Here is a 23233-nt window from a genome sequence, read left to right as displayed (position 1 = left end):
GCTTTCTGACATGTTTAAGACAAGATATAACAAGAATAACCTACTGCCATTCCATCCCAGTAAAGTCCCATTCTACAGTTAGTGAATTGCTGTACTCACCTGGCAGCACAGTGAGGTAAGCACTGCGGAAGCTGTAACCCATTGTGTTAGCTCCCAGGCAAATGTACATCCCAGCATCCCCATCACGGGCCTTGATGATAGCCAGCTTGTTGAGGTAGGAGCCGTCAGGCCGGGACCATACGTCCCCCGTGGGCAGAACCACAAAATGCTGCCCTCCGACTTCCAGGGTGGAGTTATAGCGGTCCTCTGTGCCTGGGTCAACCCTCTTCAGCCACTGGACCACAGGCTTCACGTCACTGTGGACCTTACACTGGAAGGAGGCGGTGCCACCATACTCCACAGTGGTGTTGACCGGGTGGGTGCCGGTCAGAACAGGCTTGCAATGAGAGCGCTCTGTAGGGAGATGGACAGGATTCATAAGCATGTGAATCATAATGCCAACACACTCAGCACAATTACCTTGGCAATGTAAGAGAGGCCTGGGGTATAAATACAACTGGAGTGTGCTGTAAAATGATTTGTGGTGGTGGTGTTGGCCAGTGCAGTGACCCGTCCTTACCGATGACATCCAGCTTGTAGGTGGCGTTGATGTGCCCGGCTGGGTTGGAGACATGGCAGGTGTACTTGGCACTGTCCTGGGGCTGCAGGTTCTTTAGGGTGAGGGTCCACTGGGGGCGCTTGCCCTGGCGCGGGGGTGGCAGCGGGGTCTGGTCCTTCCACCAGGTGATGACGGGGGGAGGGGTGCCGCTGGCCTGGCACTTGAACCTCACTGAGCTGCCCACCGGCTTGTACAGCACCCGCCTGCGCATCTTAGTGGGCTGACTAAACCGAGGCTTCACTGCAGAGAAGACACATCATGAAGGTTAACACAGACTTCAATAACATTCTGCAGGGCTGTAACGTAGTGAAGGGAAGCATTCGGCTACTCACCCCAGGGCTCTCCTGTAGGGTCAAGCTGGGTGAGCTCAGCATTGGGTTCCATTACGGCAGGTGGAGTGTCTGTCTGGCTCGCTGCTGTGTCATCTGAAAAACAGTCAGTCAGTCATTGACTGAGGGTTAGCCTCTGTGACTTACACCCATGTATGGAGTATGGAGATAATTTCATAGCAAAAGAAAGGGCTTATAACATTCATAGGACTATTAATTCCCATTCTGAATAAATCTGATCATAGGACTGTGGAAGACAAAACACATTACTCTAGTATCTAAAAAACATCAAAGTTGGGTGTTTATGTAGTCTTAAATTTTTTAAATATTGCTGAAAAAGGATCTACTTGTCACTCTACAGAGGAAACGAAGCCAATATAAAACCAATGGGTCAAAGACGAGAGTTCTCCTACCCCCTGCCATTACCACAAAGTATCCTTCAGATATTGCCACATAAATCTAGTGGTCAGTTATTGTTTCAGTGAGGTGAGCTATTTCATCTAGGACCCAAGTACTAATGTCTGCAAATGGCGTCGCATAAATCACATGGGGTCTAAGGATGAGTACAAACTGCTGGAGGATCTCTGATTTATTTGCTTTGAGCTCCAACCGGATCAAACCACAAAGTTTTGTGGTCGTGTACACAGATTTGGAGATGTTATCGCAGGTGCAGCGAAATGCTTGTGTTTCTAGCTCCAACAGTGCAGTAATATCTAACAAAAACAAAAAAATACACACAATTCAGAAAAATCTAAATTAAGAAATATCAGAATGAGCAATGTCAGAGACTGGAATATGCATGTGTGTGTGTGTGTAAAGACAGTATATGAATAGAAAAGGTGTGTACAGCAATATATATATATATATATATATATATATATATATATATATATATATATACACACACAATATGCCTATTGTCCTGTAGCCCATCCCAGCCTTGTGCAGGTCTACAATTTTATCCCTGATGTCCTTACACAGCTCTCTGGTCTTGGCCATTGTGGAGAGGTTGGAGTCTGTTTGATTGAGTGTGTGGACAGGTGTCTTTTATACAGGTAACGAGTTCAAACAGGTGCAGTTAATACAGGTAATGAGTGGAGAACAGGAGGGCTTCTTAAAGAAAAACTAACAGGTCTGTGAGATCCGGAAGTCTTACTGGTTGGTAGGTGATCAAATACTTATGTTATGCAATAAAATGCAAATTAATTACTTAAAAATTATACAATGTGATTTTCTGGATTTTTGTTTTAGATTCTGTCTCTCACAGTTGAAGTGTACCTATGATAAAAAATTACAGACCTCTACATGCTTTGTAAGTAGGAAAACCTGCAAAATTAGCAGTGTATCAAATACTTGTTCTCCCCACTGTATATATTAGGATGGTGTGTATGGACAGTATACGAATAGAAAAGGTTTGTACAGCAGTAAGTTATATAGGATGGTGTGTATAGACAGTATAGACAGCATATGAATAGAAAAGGTGTGTACAGCAGTAGTTATATAGGATGGTGTGTATTGACAGTATATGAATAGAAAAGGTGTGTACAACAGTAAGTTATATAGGATGGTGTGTATAGACAGTATGGGCAGTTTCTAAATAGAAACGGTGTGTACAGCAGTAGTTATATAGGATGGTGTGTATAGACAGTATATGAATAGAACAGGTGTGTACAGCAGTAGTTATGTAGGATGGTGTGTATAGACAGTATATGAATAGAAAAGGTGTGTACAGCAGTAGTTATATAGGATGGTGTGTATAGACAGTATATGAATAGAAAAGGTGTTTACAGCAGTAGTTATAAAGGATGGTGTGTATAGACAGTATAGACAGTATTGACAGTATATGAATAGAACAGGTGTGTACAGCAGTAGTTATAAAGGATGGTTTGTATAGACAGTATAGACAGTATTGACAGTATATGAATAGAACAGGTGTGTACAGCAGTAGTTATGTAGGATGGTGTGTATAGACAGTATATGAATAGCAAAGGTGTTTACAGCAGTAAGTTATATAGGATGAGCCATGACTAGAATACAGTACATACATATGAAGTGGATAAAACAGTATGTAATAATTAAAGTGACCAGTGTTCAGGACCGCTCTGTGTGAAACAGGATGAATAATTCTGCTTGGAGATCAGTGGAGTGTGAGGTGTCTAAATGACCGTGTGTTTGGCTTTCAGAGCGTAGGAAGTTCTACAGCTCTATAGGAATGATAAGCAGGCAAAACTCTGGTATTATTCTAACTGGCTATGTGAGGCAGGGGTGAGCAAACAGTGCCATATTGTTGCTTCTCTCAAGTTTCCGCAATGTTTAAAACAAGACAGCGTGTTGACGTAACCCTGAGCAGGAAACCAATTAACTGCCTTTAACCTAAACTGCGCAGGCAGGCAGTCAAACGGACAAGGCTGAGAGAGAGCGCTGCTTTGTTTGGGCCGACCCTCTGGCACAACCCACAGGAATACACAGTGAACCTATTCTAACCCAGAGTCCACTGCAGACTGGGCTAACACACACACATTCAGTGCATTCGGAAAGTATTCAGAACCCTTGACTTTTTCTACATTTTGTTACGTTACAACCTTATTCTAAAATGTATTAAATCATTTTTTTCGTCATCAATCTACACACAATACCCCATAATGACAAAGCAAAAACAGGTTTAGATTTTTTTGAATATGTATTAATAAAAAAATAACTTAAATGTTAAAATTACCTAAGTATTCAGACTCTTTTTTAACTGGTACTTGGCTTACATCTGGCCACTCTACCATAAAGACCTGATTGGTGGAGTGCTGCAGAGATGGTTGTCCTTCTGGAAGGTTCTCCCATCTCCACAGAGGTACTCTGAAGCTCTGTCAGAGTGACCATCGGGTTCTTGGTCACCTCCCTGACCAAGGCTCTTCTCCCCCGATTGCTCAGTTTGGCCGGGCAGCCAGCTCTAAGAAGAGTCTTGGTGGTTCCAAACTTCTTCCATTTAAAAATTATAGAGGCCACTATTTTCTTGGAGACCTTCAATACTGCAGAAATGTTTTGGTACTCTTCTGTACCTCGGCACAATCCTGTCTCTGAACTCTATGGTCAATTCCTTTGACCTCATGGCTTGGTTTTTGCCTTGACATGCACTGTGAACTCTGGGACCTTATATAGACAGGTGTGTGCCTTTCCAAATCATGTCCAATCAATTGAATTTACCACAAGTGGACTCCAAGTTGTAGAAACATCAAAGATGATCAATGGAAACAGGATGCACATGATCTCAATTTTGAGTTTCATAGCAAAGGGTCTGAATACTTATGTAAATAAGGTATTTCTGTTTTTCAAACATTTCTAAAAATCAGTTCTCTTTGTCATGGGGTATTGTGTGTAGATTGAGGAAAATAATTATTCAATACATTTTAGAATAAGTCTGTAAAGTAACAAAATGTGGAAAAAGTCAAGGGGTCTGACCACTTTCCGAATGCACTGTATATAATGTAAACACACACACACACACACACACTAACCAACTGTGTTTTGATTAACTTCGTGTCAACAACTGTGTGTGGTACGCAGGCAATAATGATTCACACGTTGTTAAAACATTCACAGATTAATTGTAACAACTCCTTATTGTGACAACAGAGTCTGTGTAAAATAACATACCGGATCTATTTACATTTTAAATAAGAACATTGAGTTTTTATCTGTAAATGACCAATAGTGAGATTGATTCCTGAACACCTCATCAAATGGCCACCCAGACTATTTGCATTGCCCCCCCCCCGCCCACCCACCCCTCTTTTACAGCATTGCTACTTTCTGTTCTCCTCATCTATACATAGTCACTTTAATAACTCTACCCACATGTACATATTACTTAAATGACCTTGACTAACCCGTGCCACTGTAACAGTATAACTTTAGACCGTCCCCTCGCCCATACCCGGGCGCGAACCAGGGACCCTCTGCCCACATCAACAACAGTCACCCACGAAGCATCGTTACCCATCGCTCCACAAAAGCCGCGGCCCTTGCAGAGCAAGGGGAACTACTACTTCAAGGTCTCAGAGCAAGTGACGTCACTGATTGAAACGCTATTTAGCGTGCACCGCTAACTAAGCTAGCCGTTTCACATCCGTTACATCACATTGACTCTGTACCGGTACCCCCCTGTATATAGTCTCACTATTGTTATTTTACTGCTGCTCTTTAATTACTTGTTACTTTATTTCTTATTCTTATTCGTATTTTTTAAAACATTTTAAATGCATCGTTGGTTAGGGGCTCGTAAGTAAGCATTTCACTGTAAGGTCTACACCACGCATGTGACTAATAAAATTTGATTTGAGATGTAAAAGTTTCCTAGTAGCACTGAACACCACAGGAGTAGAGACTAAGCTGATTGTCCACTCGGTCTTCTCTACATAGCATCAACATCCCTGTTGTCTGATGGAACCTCAGGTCACCAGGTGTGTTAGGGTCAGGTCATTTGTGGTTGTGTCGTGGGTGTTCCTGTGTGTGTGTGTGTGTGCTGTCCTTTGTCCTGATTTCATCCCACTGTTCTGGTCCAGAGGGTGTTACTACAGCGCAAAGGCCACACCTTGCTTCTCAACACAGTGTAGTGAGGCACCGGAGAGTCCAGAGAGCCCAATGCCAGCACCAAGTGTTTTTTCTAGCCCAGCCCCCATTGTTACTATTGGCCCAGGGCTCTGGGAGAGTAAGCCTGGGTATAGTAATGGTTCCATTGGCACGGGAGAGGGGGCTATTCAGCAGCACTGAGGTGGAATTAGGGGGGCATTATCTTGTCTAAAGAGGTTTCAGCCAGGGCTCATTCCTTCACTCTGCGCTAATGTTTGGGGATGTTATCCCTAAACAGGTGTGGAGGGAGAGAACAGGTTTTCCCTGATGCAGCGCTATTAGATCATTGGACTTTTTCCAAAGGATTGGATTTATTTTCTTCTAATACTATGTTTATACATTCAATACATTTGATGTCATCTGTGACCAGTTTAAATGACCAGTTGGAGTTTTTAGTGAGTGGTGGAAAAAGATTGTCCCATTGAAGAAAGTACGTCAGGCAGGCAGCCGTCAGTAGCATGGCCTGACGCGGTGGCGGAGGCAAAGCACGGCTGAGCAGACAGCTCCAGCTCTGGCTCCAGTGTGTAGTGGGGAGGAAAGTGGTGCTGGACTGCTGTAGCGCTAGGCTGGGGGACAGGGGGCCCCTTTTCCTCTGCTCCAGTCCCACAGAGCACACACAGACGGGCAGGGGGAAGGTAGAGGGCGGCGGTAAGGGTGGAGACGGTAGGTCTGGGGGAGCTCGAACTCTGCAGGTTTCCTTACAAACACTCTTAATGTTTAGGCCGTGTTTATAAGGTCCCATATTATTTTTTCCTACTGGGAGAACTTTTTGGGCTTCCCCCTCAAAAAGCCTCATTCTCCATTCATACCGGGTACCTGTGTTCAAACACATGCCACTGTGTCTGCAATGGAGCAAAAAGCCAAAATAACAGTCTTTAATAAAACATCAAAATAATGGAAAGATGAGTTGTTATTTTTATGTTAGAAAACATAAAATAGAGTTATGTGGTAATTCCATTCCATGATGGTGGTCCACTATTACCAAAACAATACTGTTCATGAAGAGAATGAAGCAGAGCTATTTTACCTTCCTCTTAAGATTTGAGCAGTGATATGGACCTGAATTACATGAGTTCTACTTGAGCAAAGACATTCACAGACTAGAAGATAATCATAGAACTTGACATGTCAAGAACGTCAGAAGGAGATCGTAAGTTCAGAGGATTTGAGGTTCATTTTTAAAATAGAATAGCTTTTTGTTCAATGTGTGACTATCAAGTTAATCAATTATCAAGACCCCATTACAAATCTCATGGAGCCATGTTTTTCACAACGTAAAATTGACATGTTTCTTTGTATGACTGCCTGCCGATAGCTAATTACAGCAGTGATTGAGTGTCTGTTGTACCTCACATGAATTAAAGCCAGAGAGAGGCATGCAGGCAGGACGGCAGTCAGGCAAATTAGAGAGCGTTGTCGTCAGCGTCCCTCCACACAGCATGAGAGACAGAGGGGAGGCTAGCGCTGCGCTGGAGGAAATGCTAATTAGAAGTCTTCTGGTATCTTTTATAGAGCCATAAGCGGTTTGCAGCAACAGGCACATGGTGACTCCAGAGGAAATTACACCCAGCATTTTCTTTTCTTCTCTGTTGTGCTTGGCTGCGAGGGACGAGGCAGGGTGTGGCGGGGGGAGGAAAGGTGGGTGGGCAGGCCACGGTGAATCCTGCCTGCTGAGGGCCCAGCCCAATCCTCTAGTCAGTCAGCTACCTGCTGGCCACTCCAAGGAGCCTCTGGATGAAAGCTACTATAATGTGGTGAACTGGTCAAGGTGGCTAATTTGCATCCTTTCAGTTGGATCAAACCCCTGTTTCTACCAGCAGCCTAGCGGAGGCTGGCAGGGTTCTGTTGGGTCATGGAGGGCCTAGCTAGCCACACAGGGCCTGGGGGGAGTGGAGGGTTATTTAGGATAACATTGTTCTGAGCTGTTCTCACTAACATTACGTGAGAAGAGATGAGCGTAATGGTGTCTTTGGTACAGATAGCATATTAATTATAGCACAAGGAAAATTCATGTTTAGAAGATTACTTATTGCTAACCCTGACCATGAACCTTTCTGGCTCCCAGCCAAAACCTCTCCTCAACTAACTATAACCTTTAACATATTTCCATATTTAAGTTCACCCACTATCTTTAACCCCAACCTTCTCTTGCCCTAGGTATCAAAGTCTAGACAGACTTAACCCCAACCTCCTCTTGCCCTAGGTAGTAAAGTCTAGACAGACTTAACCCCAACCTCCTCTTGCCCTAGGTAGCAAAGTCTAGACAGACTTAACCCCAACCTCCTCTTGCCCTAGGTAGCAAAGTCTAGACAGACTTAACCCCAACCTCCTCTTGCCCTAGGTAGCAAAGTCTAGACAGACTTAACCCCAACCTCCTCTTGCCATAGGTATCAAAGTCTAGACAGAACTGACTCCCTCACTGCTTGTCCTACTACTTACAACGGACAACTCTTTCTCTGTGTCTCTCCTTGTTCAGCTTCATTTAATCTGAGACCAGAATGGATTCAATTCCATCAAACATCCTTTCATCTTTCTGTCTTTCATCCACTACTCACTAGCATGGATTCATGTGTCCATATGTGCTTGTGCTTTGAACTTGCTGCAACATATTTGACTACAATGAATGAGGACAAAAACAAACATGTCCTAGGTTGCCCGGGTGGGTCGGGTCACGGAGTTCTGTGGTTCTGTGTCACAAAAGCAGTAATCAGAATTAGATCATTGTCACGTCGGTGAAAACTTGATCAAAAGGGACGACTCTCTCCCTCACACGCATATTTCACTGTTCAGAAGTGTTAATGTGTCATCTCCAGTGTCAACTGTAGCACTGTAAACACTACTCACGCTACTCACTGTCAACAGCTTTTCGTCTCTCAACATGTTATAGACTCACAAACCTTACCTCACCGATAGTTCACGGGCCATTAGAGAGACAAGAAACTGTGAGCCGTCTGGAAAATAAGTGTCAATCATTGTCCCTCAAGGCAACAGATAGGAGTTTGTGGTGGTAACTGTTGAGGCACTCTATTTCCAGGAGTATTATGAGTTTGGTGGCGGGAGGAGGAAACTGGGAGAGGAGTGTTCAGTTTTCACCACATGAGTCATGTATTAACACTGGTGGCAACTAACCCCCCTCTTTCCTTAACATGGCACAATCCAAAGTGTGCCTGCACTTCTGAGTAACTCCCCTGTGGCCGCAGCAGTGGTCTAGAGCTGGTCCTGCCATTGACATTTTGATACAATTATCCATTTAGGTGTGGGAGGCGTGGGCTAAACTGCAACACATGTACCTCACAGCGGCAAACAAAGAACAAAAGGTCTTGGGCTGGAGCTGCTCCACCAGGCCCTCTAGAAAACCTTCAGCCCTAACTCACCGACCAACCATCAGACCGCGCCCGCCTCTCGTCTGACCACGGTCTCACAGTCTCCACCATAACGACAGACAGACAGTGGGGTGGGTGTCCGGGGACGCCGCTGTGAGCGCTGCTATAGGTGTGTTGCTGGAGAGACAAGGAACCCAAGCAGAGAGAAATCTCCAAGGAAAGAATGTCTGTCTCTCGCATACCCTGTGTGGTTGTTCAGAGTCAACATTGACACCGGGCATATATAGAACAGCAAAGTCATGCAAGCCAAGTAGACTCACCTGCCTAGTATCGATCTATGCATGACTGATCTTCTATTTTTGTTCCAGTATCAGTTCTGGGTCTGGTAGACTTCCTTTGCCTCTTGTATTGGCATGGTATGTGACCCAGAAAAGGGGCAATAACTATTCCTGACTCCATCGCTTATGTACAACGGTTGAGGGAGAGCTACAGCCCTTTCCTTCTGAATTCCAAAGCGAAGCACTAGTGCTGCGCATTAACAATGTTGACTGCATGCGGCCTGGCCCTAAAACAGCAGAGTTACACAGCTGGGGAATGGTAGGGCTAGAGCCAGGGATATATACAGCCAGGCCCTTGGGCAGCAGTAATGGTGGTGTAGATGTGAGCCATTGGAGCACAGTGTGTGGTACACTGGGGATTAGGGCTGGGCTCACCAGAGGTCAAGGGTCAAGGTGTTCTCTCTCCTGAACTCTGACAGCTTCCAAATGTTTCATCCCCTGACAAAATAACTTGTACTGCCGTGGAGGTAAAAAGAGGGAGACATTTTAAAGCCTTGTTTTTGCAGCAGCACATAAAGCAGCAGTACTCACCCAGCAGTGTGAGATTACAACCTGTGTTAATGATGTCGCCTCTCAGAATAGTATTGACGTATACACTGACTGTGACTGGGTTCATCAGGAAGTGCATAGAGGATGTTGTTCCCACTGTGACAATTAGAACTTATCCAATCCAAAAACGTGGACAGATGGCAACATTCACGCAAATCTGAAAGTGCGAACCACCATATTTAACCATGGCAAGGTGACTGGGAACATGGACATGTACAAACAGACCAGCTATGACCTCCGTAAGGCAATCGAAGAGGCAAAATTACAGTACAGGGACCAAGTTAAGTCGCAATTCAACGGTTAAGACCGTTAAGACAGCAACTCCAGACAATCACGGATTATAAAGGGAAAGCCAGCCACATCACGGACACCGGCGCCCTGCGGCCACCGACGCCTTGCGGACACCGACGCCTTGCTCCAGGATGAGCTAAACACCTTCTTCGCCTACTTCAACAAAAACAATATCGAGCCGCCGACGCAGGCCCCGACGCTCATGAGGACTGTGTGCTCTCATTCTCCGTGGCCGATGTAAGTAATTTAAGCGTCCCAAGCCACATCCTCAGAGCATGTGCAGACCAGCTGACTGGAGTGTTTACGGACATATTCAAGCTCTCCCTATTGCAGTCTGTTGTTCCCACTTGCTCCAAGATGTCCACCATTGTTCCTGAACCCAAGAAAGTGCAGGTAACTGAACTAAATTACTATTGGCCCATAGCATTTACTTCTGTCATCATGAGAGGCATTTTGAGAGGCTAGTTAAGGACCATATCACCTCCATACCTGACACCCTAGACCCACTACAATTCGCATATCGCCCCAACAGATCCACGGACTACGCAATCGCCATTACACTGCTCAATGGCCTATTTCCACCTGGACAAGATAAATACCTATGCTCAGCCTTCAACACCAATGTGCCCTCCAAGCTCATCACTAAGCTCAGTGCCCTGGGTCTGAACCTCAACAACACCTCCACCACGCTGATCCACAACACGGGGGCCCACAGGGGTGCGTGATCGGCCCACAGGGGTGCGTGATCAGCCCCCTCCTGTACTCCATGTTCACCCATGACTGCGTGGCCATGCACATCTCCAACTCGGTCATCAAGTTTTCAGATGACACAACAGTGATAAACCAGATTACCAACAACAACGAGACAGCCTACAGGGAGGAGGTATGGGCCCTGGCGGAGTGGTGCCAGGAAAACAAAACGAAGGAGCCGATCATGGACTACAGGAGACAGCAGAGGGAGCACGCTCCCATCCACATCGAAGTTCCTCGGCGTACACATCACTGACAAACTGAAATGGTTCACCCACACAGACAGTGTGGTGAAGAAAATGCAACCGCACCTCTTCAACCTCAGGAGGCTGAATAAATTTGGTTTGGCCCACTTAGACCCTCACACACTTCAACAGATACAACCGGACATGATGCTCTCAATGGTGCATCACCCCCTGGTAAGGCAATTGAATTGTCCGCAACCGCATGGCTCTCCAAAGGGTGGTGCGGCCAGCCCAACGCATCATCAGGGGCCCACTGCCTGCCCTCCAGGACATCTACAGTTGTGGCCAAAAGTTTTGAGAATGGCACAAACATTAATTTTCACAAAGTCTGCTGCCTCAGTTTGTATGATGGCAATTTGTATATACTCCAGAATGTTATGAAGAGTGATCCGATGAATTGCAATTAATTGCAAAGTCCCTCTTTGCCATGGAAATGAACTGAGTCCCAAAAAACATTTCCACTGAATTTCAGCCCTGCCACAAAAAGACAAGCTGACATCATGTCAGTGATTCTCTCGTTAACACAGTGTTGACGAGGACAAGGTTGGAGATCACTCTGTCATGCTGATTGAGTTCGAATAACAGACTGGAAGCTTCAAAAGGAGGGTGGTGCTTGGAATCATTGTTCTTCCTCTGTAAAACCATGGTTACCTGGAAGGAAACACGTGCCATCATCATCATTGCTTTGCACAAAAAGGGCTTCACAGGCAAGGATATTGCTGCCAGTAAGATTGCACCTAAATCAACCATTTTATCGGATCATCAAGAACTTCAAGGAGAGCAGTTCAATTGTTGTGAAGAAGGCTTCAGGGCGCCCAAGAAAGTTCAGCAAGCGCCAGGATCGTCTCCCAAAGTTGATTCAGCTGCGGGATCGGGGCACCACCAGTACAGAGCTTGCTCAGGAATGGCAGCAGGCAGGTGTGAGTGCATCTGCAAGCACAGTGAGGGCAGAAGGGCAGCAAAGTAGCCACTTCTCTCCAGGAAAAACATCAGGGACAGACTAATATTCTTCCAAAGGTACAGGGATTGGACTGCTGAGGACTGGGGTAAAGTCATTTTCTCTGATGAATCCCCTTTCTGATTGTTTGGTGCATCCGGAAAAAAGCTTGTCCGGAGAAGACAAGGTGAGCGCTACCATCAGTCCTGTGTCATGATAACAGTAAAGCATCCTGAGCCCATTCATTTGTGGGGTTGCTCCTCAGCCAAGGGAGTGGGCTCACTCACAATTTTGCCTAAGAACACAGCCATGAATAAAGAATGGTACCAACACATCCTCCGAGAGCAACTTCTCCCAACCATCCAGAAACAGTTCGGTGACAAACAATGCCTTTTCCATGATGGAGCACCTTGCCATAAGGCAAAAGTGATAACTAAATGGCTCGGGGAACAAAACATCAATATTTTGGGTCCATGGCCAGGAAACTCCCCAGACCTTAATCCCATTGAGAACTTGTGGTCAATCCTCAAGAGGCGGGTGGCCAAACAAAAGCCCACAAATTCTGACAAACTCCAAGCATTGATTATGCAATAATGGGCTGCCATCAGTCGGGATGTGGCCCAGAAGTTAATTGACAGCATGTCAGGGCGGATTGCAGAGGTCTTGAAAAAGAAGGGTCAACACTGCAAATATTGACTCTTTGCATAAACTTCATGTAATTGTCAATAAAAGCCTTTGACACTTATGAAATACTCAATTATACTTCAGAATTCCATAGTAACATCTGACAAAAATATCTAAAGACACTGAAGCAGAAAACTTTGTGCAAATTAATATTTGTGTCATTCTCAAAACTTTTGGCCACGACTGTACAGCACCCAGTGTTACAGGAAGGCCAAGAAGATCCTCAAGGACCTCGTGGCAGAGCCTAGGCCTGTTCCCCCCGTTACCATCTAGAAGGCGAAGACAGTACAGGTGCATCACAGCTGGGACCGAGAGACTGAAAAACAGCTCCTATTTCCAGGTCATCAGACTGTTAAACAGTCATCACTAGCCGGCCTCCGCCCAGTACCCTGGCCGGAACTTAGTCACTGTTCTAGCCGGCTACCACCCGGTATTCTATCCTGCACCTTAGAGACTGCTGCCATATGTACACAGTCATTGAACACTTGTCACATACTGTTTTACCCATTGTATTTGTATATACTGTATTCTAGTCATGGCTTATCCTATTTAACTACTGCTGTACATACTTTTTATATTCATATAATGTCCATACTGTCTTTACACATTATTATATGTTGCTTGTTTGTATTTTTCTTATTTTTTTTATCTAGATTATGTGTGTATTGTTTATTTTCTATTGCTAGGTATTACTACAATGTTGGCGCTGAGACCCAAGCATTTCGCTGCACCTGCGATAATATCTGCAAATCTGTGTTCAAGACCAATCAACTTTGATTTGAATAAAATAAACATGAATAATAATAATAAATAAAACATGAATAAAACATACCACGCAGTCAAGAGCACATCTAATACCTATGGGGTAATTTTATCCTGCCACTATTGTGGGAAAAATATGTTTATATTTTGTTTACATTGATGTGTGTATGCAGACGAGCACAAAAAAAGAACTTCAGTGAGAATTGTGTTTTATGTGTTTAAGAAAAAGCTTTAAGTGACTGCGACCTCAATCAGTGAGTTGCAGGCTTGCAACGGTCATTAAATAAAAGGGATCGCAACATGAGGTTAGACTTGCCTCTGTCTGTGCTTGCTCTGAGGAGGGTTTGATAACATTAGAGACAAGTTGATGATGATGATGACTCCAGGTGATATTGAATGTCACTGAATACCTCTGTGTTGACTACCAACGTCTGTGGAGTTTCCCTGTCGTACTGCAGTCTGACATACAGTACCAATCAAAAGTTTGGACACACCTACTCATTCCAGGATTTTTCTTTCATTTTACTAGGGATGCACGACATATCGGTGAACATATCGGAATTGGCCGATATTAGCTAAAAATGCCAAACATCGGTATCGGCCGATGTCTAGTTTAATGTTGATGTGCAAAACCGATGTCAAAGCTGACGTGCATACCTATATAACGTATGTACATGATGTAATGGCGCCACGTACAATTGTGAGCAGTCAACAAGTCGAGCAGTCATTTAAAAGAGTAAGAACATTTCAGCGAGACAACTCACAGGCAAAATCCATTAAAACCAAGATATTGGAATTCCTTGCCCTTGACAATCAACCGTTCTGTCGTGGGTGATGTTGGCTTTTGCCGACTGGTTGAGCACGGTACACACTACCAAGTGCTCTATTTTTCAGATGTTGCCCCACCTGAGTTACACAGTAATAGCATCACTGCTGTTAGCTTCACGACATACAGTTGAAGTAGGAAGTTTACACAGACTTAGGTTGGAGTCATTAAAACTAGTTTTTCAACCACTCCACAAATGTCTTGTTAATTAACAAACTATAGTTGTGGCAAGTCGGTGAGGACATCTACTTTGTGCAAAACACAAGTAATTTTTCCAACAATTGTTTACAGACAGATTATTTCACTTATAATTCACTGTAACACAATTCCAGTGGGTCAGAAGTTTATATACACTAAGTTCACTGTGCCTTTAAACTGCTTGGAAAATTCCAGAAAATGATGTCATGGCTTTAGAAGCTTCTGATAGGCTAATTGACATCATTTGAGTCAATTGGAGGTGTACCTGTGGATGTATTTCAAGGTCTACCTTCAAACTCTGTGCCTCTTTGCTTGACATCATGGGAAAATCAAAAGAAATCAGACCTCAGAAAAAAATTCTAGACCTCCACAAGTCTGGTTCATCCTTGGGAACAATTTCTGAAGGTACCACGTTCATCTGTACAAACAATAGTACGCAAGTATAAACACCATGGGACCACGCAGCCGGCATACAGCTCAGGAAGGAGACGCATTCTGTCTCCTAGAGATGAACGTACATTGGTGCGAAATGTGCAAATCAATCCCAGAACAACAGCAAAGGACCCTGTGAAGATGCTGGAAGAAAAAGTTACAAAAGTATCTATATCCACAGTAAAACGAGTCCTATATCGACATAACCTGAAAGGCCTCTCAGCAAGGAAGAAGCGACTGCTCCAAAACCGCCATAAAAAAGCCCAACTACGGTTTGCAACTGCACATGGGGACAAAGATCATACTTTTTGGAGAAATGTCCTCTGGTCTGATGAAACAAAAATAGAACTGTGTGGCCATAATGACCATTGTTATGTTTGGAGGAAAAAGGGGGAGGCTTGCAAGCCGAAGAACACCACCCCAACTGTGAAGCACAGGGGTGGCAGCATCATGTTGTGGGGGTACTTTGCTGCAAGAGGGACTAGTACACTTCACAAAATAGATGGCATCATGAGGCAGGAAAATTATGTGGATATATTGAAGCAACATCTCAAGACATCAGTCAGGAAGGTAAAGCTTGGTCGCAAATGGGTGTGGCCAAATGGACAATGACCCCAAGCATACTTCCAAAGTTGTGGCAAAATGGCTTAAGGACAACAAAGTCAAGGTATTGGAAAGGCCATCACAAAGCCCTGACCTCAATCCTATAGAAAATTTGTGGGCAGGACTGAAAAAAAGTGTGCGAGCAAGGAGGCCTACAAACCTGACTCAGTTACACCACCCCTGTCAGGAGGAATGGGACAAAATTTGTCCAACTTATTGTGGGACGCTTGTGGAAGGCTACCCGAAACGTTTGACCCAAGTTAAACAATTTAAAAGCAATGATACCAAATACTAATTGAGTGCATGTACACTTCTGACCCACTGGGAATGTGATGAAAGAAATAAAAGCTGAAATAAATCATTCTCTCTATTATTATTCTGTCATTTCACATTCTTAAAATAAAAGTGGTGATCCTAACTGATCTAAGTCAGGGAATTGTTACTTGGATTAAATGTCAGGAATTGTAAAAACTGAGTTTAAATGTATTTGGCTAAGGTGTATGTAAACTTCAACTGTACATACTATGGAATGCAGTTTGGGTCTTTGCGTATCAAAAAAGATACAGTAGCACTGTCAAAGCTGTACAAAAAAGTCAGCAAACAAGCAAACACTGGCCACGAATACTGAGTTGGTAATAAAGCATCATTTTTTCAACCGCAACTTCTGGGGTAGCTAGCTTTAGCTTGGTACCTAGCTAGCACCAATACAACCAGCCTGACAACCAGCCTACCGCAACTTATTTGATATTTAACTAGCTTTAGCTAGCACCAATACAACTTGTCGTTTTGCTGTGTTTTTGGGGAAGAACATTGTTTGCATCAAATCAATCAGCTAGCTAACTTTTTTACTGTCCAGAGCTTGGGGAAGGGCAGGTGTGTGAGACAACTTTACCAGCATCATAGCGATACTTATCGATTAATCGTTGTGACATATGAAATAGAAGTGATATTGTAATCAATGTGCAAAAACTACATAAAAAATGTATGAACGCATTAAATTATTATGTGATGTGCAGTCATATTCAGCTCCTGATTGGTCAACAAGCTTATTTGATACGTCAAATAGTGTTATTTGACGTGTATCTTTTTTGACATGAAAAGACCCAAACGGCTTTCCACAGCCAGCGAGCTTCATCTGGCTAGTGAGGCTCTACTGGAACGGGTTGTGTTATGAAGCTAGCCACAATAAGGATTAGGCACAATAGTGGAATTTGCGGTTTGCCTTCAAAATAAACGTATGTCATTGACAGTGATGCAAATGCATACAAATAGTAGAATTGACATACTTTTATTTTGAAGGCTAACCGCAAAGTCCACTATTGTGGCTAATCCTTATTGCGGCTAGCTTCACATAGATGGGTCCGACCACCATTAATCAAATAAGAACTGTCTTATAAATTAGGGTTATTTTATATGATGACACCTAGCTATATAGTTAGCTAGCTAACTATAGTTACTGAAACAGATTGTCGTTTGCTATGTTTTTGGGGAAGAAAAATTTTGGCTAGCTTTTTTTTATGACCAGCACTGTAGGTGCGCGAGCAACTTTACCAGCATCATAGCATACTTATCGATGAATCTTTGTGACATATGAAATACGAGTGATAGTGTAATCAATGTGTAATAACTACGTAAAAGTGTATGAACGTGTTAAATTATTATGTGACGTGCAGTCATATTCAGGTTCTGATTGGTCAACAAGCTTATTTGACATGTCAAATAGTGTTATTTGATGTGTATCTTTTTTGGCACGCAAAGACCCAAACGGCGTTCCATAGCAATCCTAGTTGAGAATGAAATGACTGAACAGATGAACAACAAATCAGCACAGCAAGTCAGTTAAATAAATAGGTTTTGATGGTAATGTTTATGGTTATGTTTTATTGGTAGTTGGGACATACGTAAATTATTATCTCCGCATGTGGGGTTCCCACCGTGAAGCATGGAGGAGGTGGTGTGATGGTGCTTTGCTGGTGACACTGTCTGTGATTTATTTAGAATTCAAGGCACACTTAACCAGCATGGCTACCACAGCATTCTGCAGCGATACACCATCCCTCTGGTTTGCGCACAGTGGGACTATAATTTGTTTTTCAACAGGACAATGACCCAATACACCTCTAGGCTATTTAAAGGCTATTTGACCAAGAAGGAGAGTGATGGAGTGCTGAATCAGATGACCTGGCCTCCACAATTACCCGACCTCAACCCAATTGAGGTGGTTTGGGATGAGTTGGACCGCAGAGTGAAGGAAAAGCAGCCAACAAGTACTCAGCATATATGGGAACTCCTTCAATACTGTTGGAAAAGCATTCCAGGTGAAGCTGGTTGAGGGAATGCCAAGAGTGTGCAAAGCTGTCATCAAGGCAAAGGGTGGCTACTTTGAAGAATCTCAAATATAAAATATATTTTGATTAGTTTCACACAATTTTTGGGGGGGACACCGACTCGTACTGTACATCTGCATAGCGTTTCTGCTGCGGGGGAGGACCTGAATGGATCAAGTCAGGGGCCTCGGAGGGATCACTAGAGATATTTATACCCTGTTTAAACTTAATCCAACAGATCCAATTTGGCAACATCACATCCTCTGCTTTGTCTCATATACTCACAACCAGTATAAGCCATCATCAGCCCCTTCATAAATGGCCCTGAGTCCCTGTACTTCTACATATAGTTTACCTCTGAGTTCAGCCTTGTGCACACCTGTTGCGTCAAACTGTATGCGTTCTGGCAGAAGTCCATTAATTTCATTGGCCGGCAATCTGCACCGCTGCGACTCATCAGCTGGACTAGGTTGCGGTGCGTGGCACTGTGTGCAGTGTGTCGTGTGCGTTGGGCTTTTCCAACTTGTGCGTTGCTTTGCCGTGCGGTATCAGACACGGAAGTAGACAAACCACCGAAGAAATTGCTAATATGTAGCGTGATTCTTTTTGTTGTGATGCGGCACATGGATTGTGAAGACCACGTAAAATGTACTGTAATGATGCAACCTGTGTGCATTCAGCGTTGTAGCCCTTGTTTTGTTCAAGGGCTGTTTTGAGGCCATTGTTAATTAATGACTTCAGTAAGACTTCAGCACAGTCCCAGGGGGAGCCAGGGCACTATAACTCAGTTCCACATTACTCCCTCCCAGGGACCAAACAGGAAAGCAGCATGCTACCTTCACTCCCCACGCAGAGAGGCTGGAGGGATGAGGGAGGGAGGCCCTGCTCAGAGCTCCAACATGATGAGGTGGACACAGGGGACGAGGTCCGCAGAGGTTGACCAGGGCCAGTTCAACCATCTCAGTCATTAACCCTCCATCTCTCTCTCTCTCTCTCACACACACACACACACACACACACACACACACACACACACACACACACACACACACACACACACACACACACACACACACACACACACACACACACACACACACACACACACACACACACACACACACACACACACACACACACACACACACACACACACACACACACACACACACACACACACACACGCAAGTTCTCCCACTTAAAAAGATGAGAGAGGCCTGTAATTTTCATCATAGGTACACTTCAGCTATGACAGACAAAATTAGAAATTAAATCCAGAAAATCACATTGTATGAATTTATTTGCAAATTATGGTGGAAAATAAGTATTTGGTCAATAACAAACGTTTCTCAATACTTTGTTATATACCCTTTGTTGGCAATGACAGAGGTCAAATGTTTTCTGTAAGTCTTCACAAGGTTTTCACACACTGTTGCTGGTATTTTGGCCCATTCATCCATGCAGATCTCCTCTAGAGCAGTGATGTTTTGGGGCTGTTGCTGGGCAACACGGACTTTCAACTCCCTCCAATGATTTTATATGGGGTTGAGATCTGGACTGGCTAGGCCACTCCAGGACCTTGAAATGCTTCTTACGAAGCCACTCCCTCATTGCCCGGGCGGTGTGTTTGGGATCATTGTCATGCTGAAAGACCCAGCCACGTTTCATCTTCAATGCCCTTGCTGATGGTAGGCTTTGTTACTTTGGTCCCAGCTCTCTGCAGGTCATTCACTAGATCCCCCCCGTGTGGTTCTGGGATTTTTGCTCACCGTTCTTGTGATCATTTTGAACCCACGGGGTGAGATCTTGCGTGGAGCCCCAGATCGAGGGAGATTATCAGTGGTCTTGTATGTCTTCCATTTCCTAATAATTGCTTCCACAGTTTATTTCTTCAAACCAAGCTGCTTACCTATTGCAGATTTAGTCTTCCCAGCCTGGTGCAGGTCTACAATTTTGTTTCTGGTGTCCTTTGACAGCCCTTTGTTCTTGGCCATAGTGGAGTTTGGAGTGTGACTGTTTGAGGTTGTGGACAGGTGTCTTTTATACTGATAACAAGTTCAAACAGGTGCCATCAATACAGGTAACAAGTGGAGGACAGAAGAGCCTCTTAAAGAAGGTCTGTGAGAGCCAGAATCTTGCTTGTTTGAAGGTGACCAAATACTTATTTTCCACCATAATTTGCAAATAAATTCATTAAAATTCCTACAATGTGATTTTCTGGATTTTTTCCCCTCATTTTGTCTGTCATAGTTGAAGTGTACCTATGATGAAAATGGCAGGCCTCTCTCATCTTTTTAAGTGGGAGAACTTGCACAATTGGTGGCTGACTAAATACTTTTTTGCCCCACTGTACGTTCGTACACACACACACACACACACACACACACACACACACACACACACACACACACACACACACACACACACACACACACACACACACACACACACACACACACACACACACACACACACACACACACACACACACACACACACACACACACACACACACACACACAGTGGCTGCTATCCTTATCTGTGCTTGCGCCGCTCGTCACTCAGAGCCTTTCATCATCACTGGACCAGAGCAGATTTATAGTGATGCAAGCTTCAGGACGTCTAGTGGTGCAGGTCATCTAGTGGTGCAGGCAACATGTAATCTAGTGGTGCAGGCAACAGGTCATCTAGTGGTGCAGGTCATCTAGCGGTGCAGGTCATCTAGTGGTGCAGGTCATCTAGTGTTACAGGTCATCCATCTAGTGTTACAGGTCATCCATCTAGTGTTACAGGTCATCCATCTAGTGTTACAGGTCATCCATCTAGTGTTACAGGTCATCCATCTAGTGTTACAGGTCATCCATCTAGTGTTACAGGTCATCCATCTAGTGTTACAGGTCATCCATCTAGTGCTACAGGTCATCCATCTAGTGTTACAGGTCATCTAGTGGTGCAGGTCATCTAGTGGTGCAGGTCATCTAGTGGTGCAGGTCATCTAGTGGTGCAGGTCATCCATATAGTGTTACAGGTCATCCATATAGTGTTACAGGTCACCCATCTAGTGTTACAGGTCATCCATCTAGTGTTACAGGTCATCCATCTAGTGGTGCAGGTCATCTAGTGGTGCAGGTCATCTAGTGGTGCAGGTCATCTAGTGGTGCAGGTCATCTAGTGTTGCAGGTCATCTAGTGTTGCAGGTCATCCATCTAGTGTTACAGGTCATCCATATAGTGTTACAGGTCATCCATATAGTGTTACAGGTCATCCATCTAGTGTTACAGGTCATCTAGTGGTGCAGGTCATCTAGTGGTGCAGGTCATCTAGTGTTGCAGGTCATCTAGTGTTGCAGGTCATCTAGTGGTGCAGGTCATCTAGTGGTGCAGGTCATCTAGTGGTGCAGGTCATCTAGTGGTGCAGGTCATCTAGTGTTACAGGTCATCTAGTGTTGCAGGTCATCTAGTGTTGCAGGTCATCTAGTGGTGCACCTCCCACAACCCTCTACACCCTCCCCCACCCCCTCTAATCACCTTCCAACCTCACACACTGACACACACGCCATATACTCCCTTACTGAATTCGTTCTTAAATGAATCTAGCGGTGCAGGTCATCTAGTGGTGCAGGTCATCTAGTGTTACAGGTCATCTATCTAGTGTTACAGGTCATCCATATAGTGTTACAGGTCATCCATCTAGTGTTACAGGTCATCCATCTAGTGTTACAGGTCATCCATCTAGTGCTACAGGTCATCCATCTAGTGTTACAGGTCATCTAGTGGTGCAGGTAATCTAGTGGTGCAGGTCATCTAGTGGTGCAGGTCATCTAGTGTTACAGGTCATCTAGTGTTACAGGTCATCCATCTAGTGTTACAGGTCATCTAGTGGTGCAGGTCATCTAGTGGTGCACCTCCCACAACCCTCTACACCCTCCCCCACCCCCTCTAATCACCTTCCAACCTCACACACTGACACACACGCCATATACTCCCTTACTGAATTCGTTCTTAAATGAATTTCTCATTGTGTCAGAGGGGGGTGAAACCCCCCAACAGTGCATATAAAATAAGGAACACTGGATGAAGTTACCGGCACTAGAAACAAGTACCTGGGTGCAGTGTGACAGGAGAAGCACGTAAAGAAGCTCTTTGTTCTCTTGAGGTTTGATATGAAACCTGACAGAGGATCTGCTGGGGTTCTGTAATGTTCTCCTGAGGTTTGATATGAAACCTGACAGAGGATCTGCTGGGGTTCTGTAATGTTCTCCTGAGGTTTGATATGAAACGTGACAGAGAGGCTGCTGGGGTTCTGTAATGTTCTCCTGAGGTTTGATATGAAACCTGACAGAGGATCTGCTGGGGTTCTGTAATGTTCTCCTGAGGTTTGATATGAAACCTGACAGAGGATCTGCTGGGGTTCTGTAATGTTCTCCTGAGGTTTGATATGAAACCTGACAGAGGATCTGCTGGGGTTCTGTAATGTTCTCCTGAGGTTTGATATGAAACCTGACAGAGGATCTGCTGGGGTTCTGTAATGTTCTCCTGAGGTTTGATATGAAACCTGACAGAGGATCTGCTGGGGTTCTGTAATGTTCTCCTGAGGTTTGATATGAAACCTGACAGAGTATCTGCTGGGGTTCTGTAATGTTTTCCTGAGGTTTGATATGAAACCTGACAGAGGATCTGCTGGGGTTCTGTAATGTTCTCCTGAGGTTTGATATGAAACGTGACAGAGAAGTTGCTGGGGTTCTGTAATGTTCTCCTGAGGTTTGATATGAAACCTGACAGAGGATCTGCTGGGGTTCTGTAATGTTCTCCTGAGGTTTGATATGAAACGTGACAGAGAAGCTGCTGGGGTTCTGTAATGTTCTCCTGAGGTTTGATATGAAAGGAGTTAAAGGAGTTGAAGATAATTGGAACATAAAGCATGACGTGTGTATGTAATATTTGTATTTACAGTATGTGTATGCATTACAAGGGTGTGCACTGACTAGGGATGAAGTCAGCCCCTCCCTGGCCTTACCCATGACGATGAGGGTGTAGTTGAGAGTGATACTTCCGAAGCCGTTGGTGACGCGGCACATGTAAACCCCGGCGTCCCCCAGCTCCACCTCTTTGATCTTCAGGCTCTTTTTCAGCACCCGGTAGCGGCTCCAGCCCGGGTGGACGTTACGCCCATCCTTCACCCACAGCACCAGGGGAGGAGGGTCACCCTCTACGGGGCACGCAAGCCGCACCGTCCGCCCCAGCCTGGCCGTCTGACGCTCCTCCACCTGACGACTCACCCACGGTGGACCTGGAAGGAGCAGAGAGAGATTGGCAGAGTACGGTCATTGTTCAGTTCCACAAAATATTTTTTTCTCTACAG

The 23233-nt window shown here is 44.6% G+C and overlaps 1 protein-coding gene across 1 annotated transcript in view; it reads right to left on the bottom strand.

The window, feature by feature from the left end:
• Positions 1-23233, bottom strand: part of LOC139390933 (fibroblast growth factor receptor-like 1) — a 48860-nt gene that overhangs the window by 2400 nt on the left and 23227 nt on the right. Inside the window, exons 3-6 of the mRNA XM_071138333.1 lie at positions 22889-23161; positions 991-1083; positions 620-898; positions 100-453 (exon numbers count right to left, since the gene is read on the bottom strand). Coding sequence (XP_070994434.1) covers positions 100-453; positions 620-898; positions 991-1083; positions 22889-23161 — 999 coding nt within the window. The remainder of the gene's footprint in view (positions 1-99; positions 454-619; positions 899-990; positions 1084-22888; positions 23162-23233) is intronic.

The sequence above is a fragment of the Oncorhynchus clarkii genome, chromosome 31 (assembly GCF_045791955.1).
Source record: "Oncorhynchus clarkii lewisi isolate Uvic-CL-2024 chromosome 31, UVic_Ocla_1.0, whole genome shotgun sequence".
NCBI lineage: Eukaryota > Metazoa > Chordata > Actinopteri > Salmoniformes > Salmonidae > Oncorhynchus > Oncorhynchus clarkii.
This window is presented reverse-complemented; position numbering and strand designations above follow the sequence as displayed.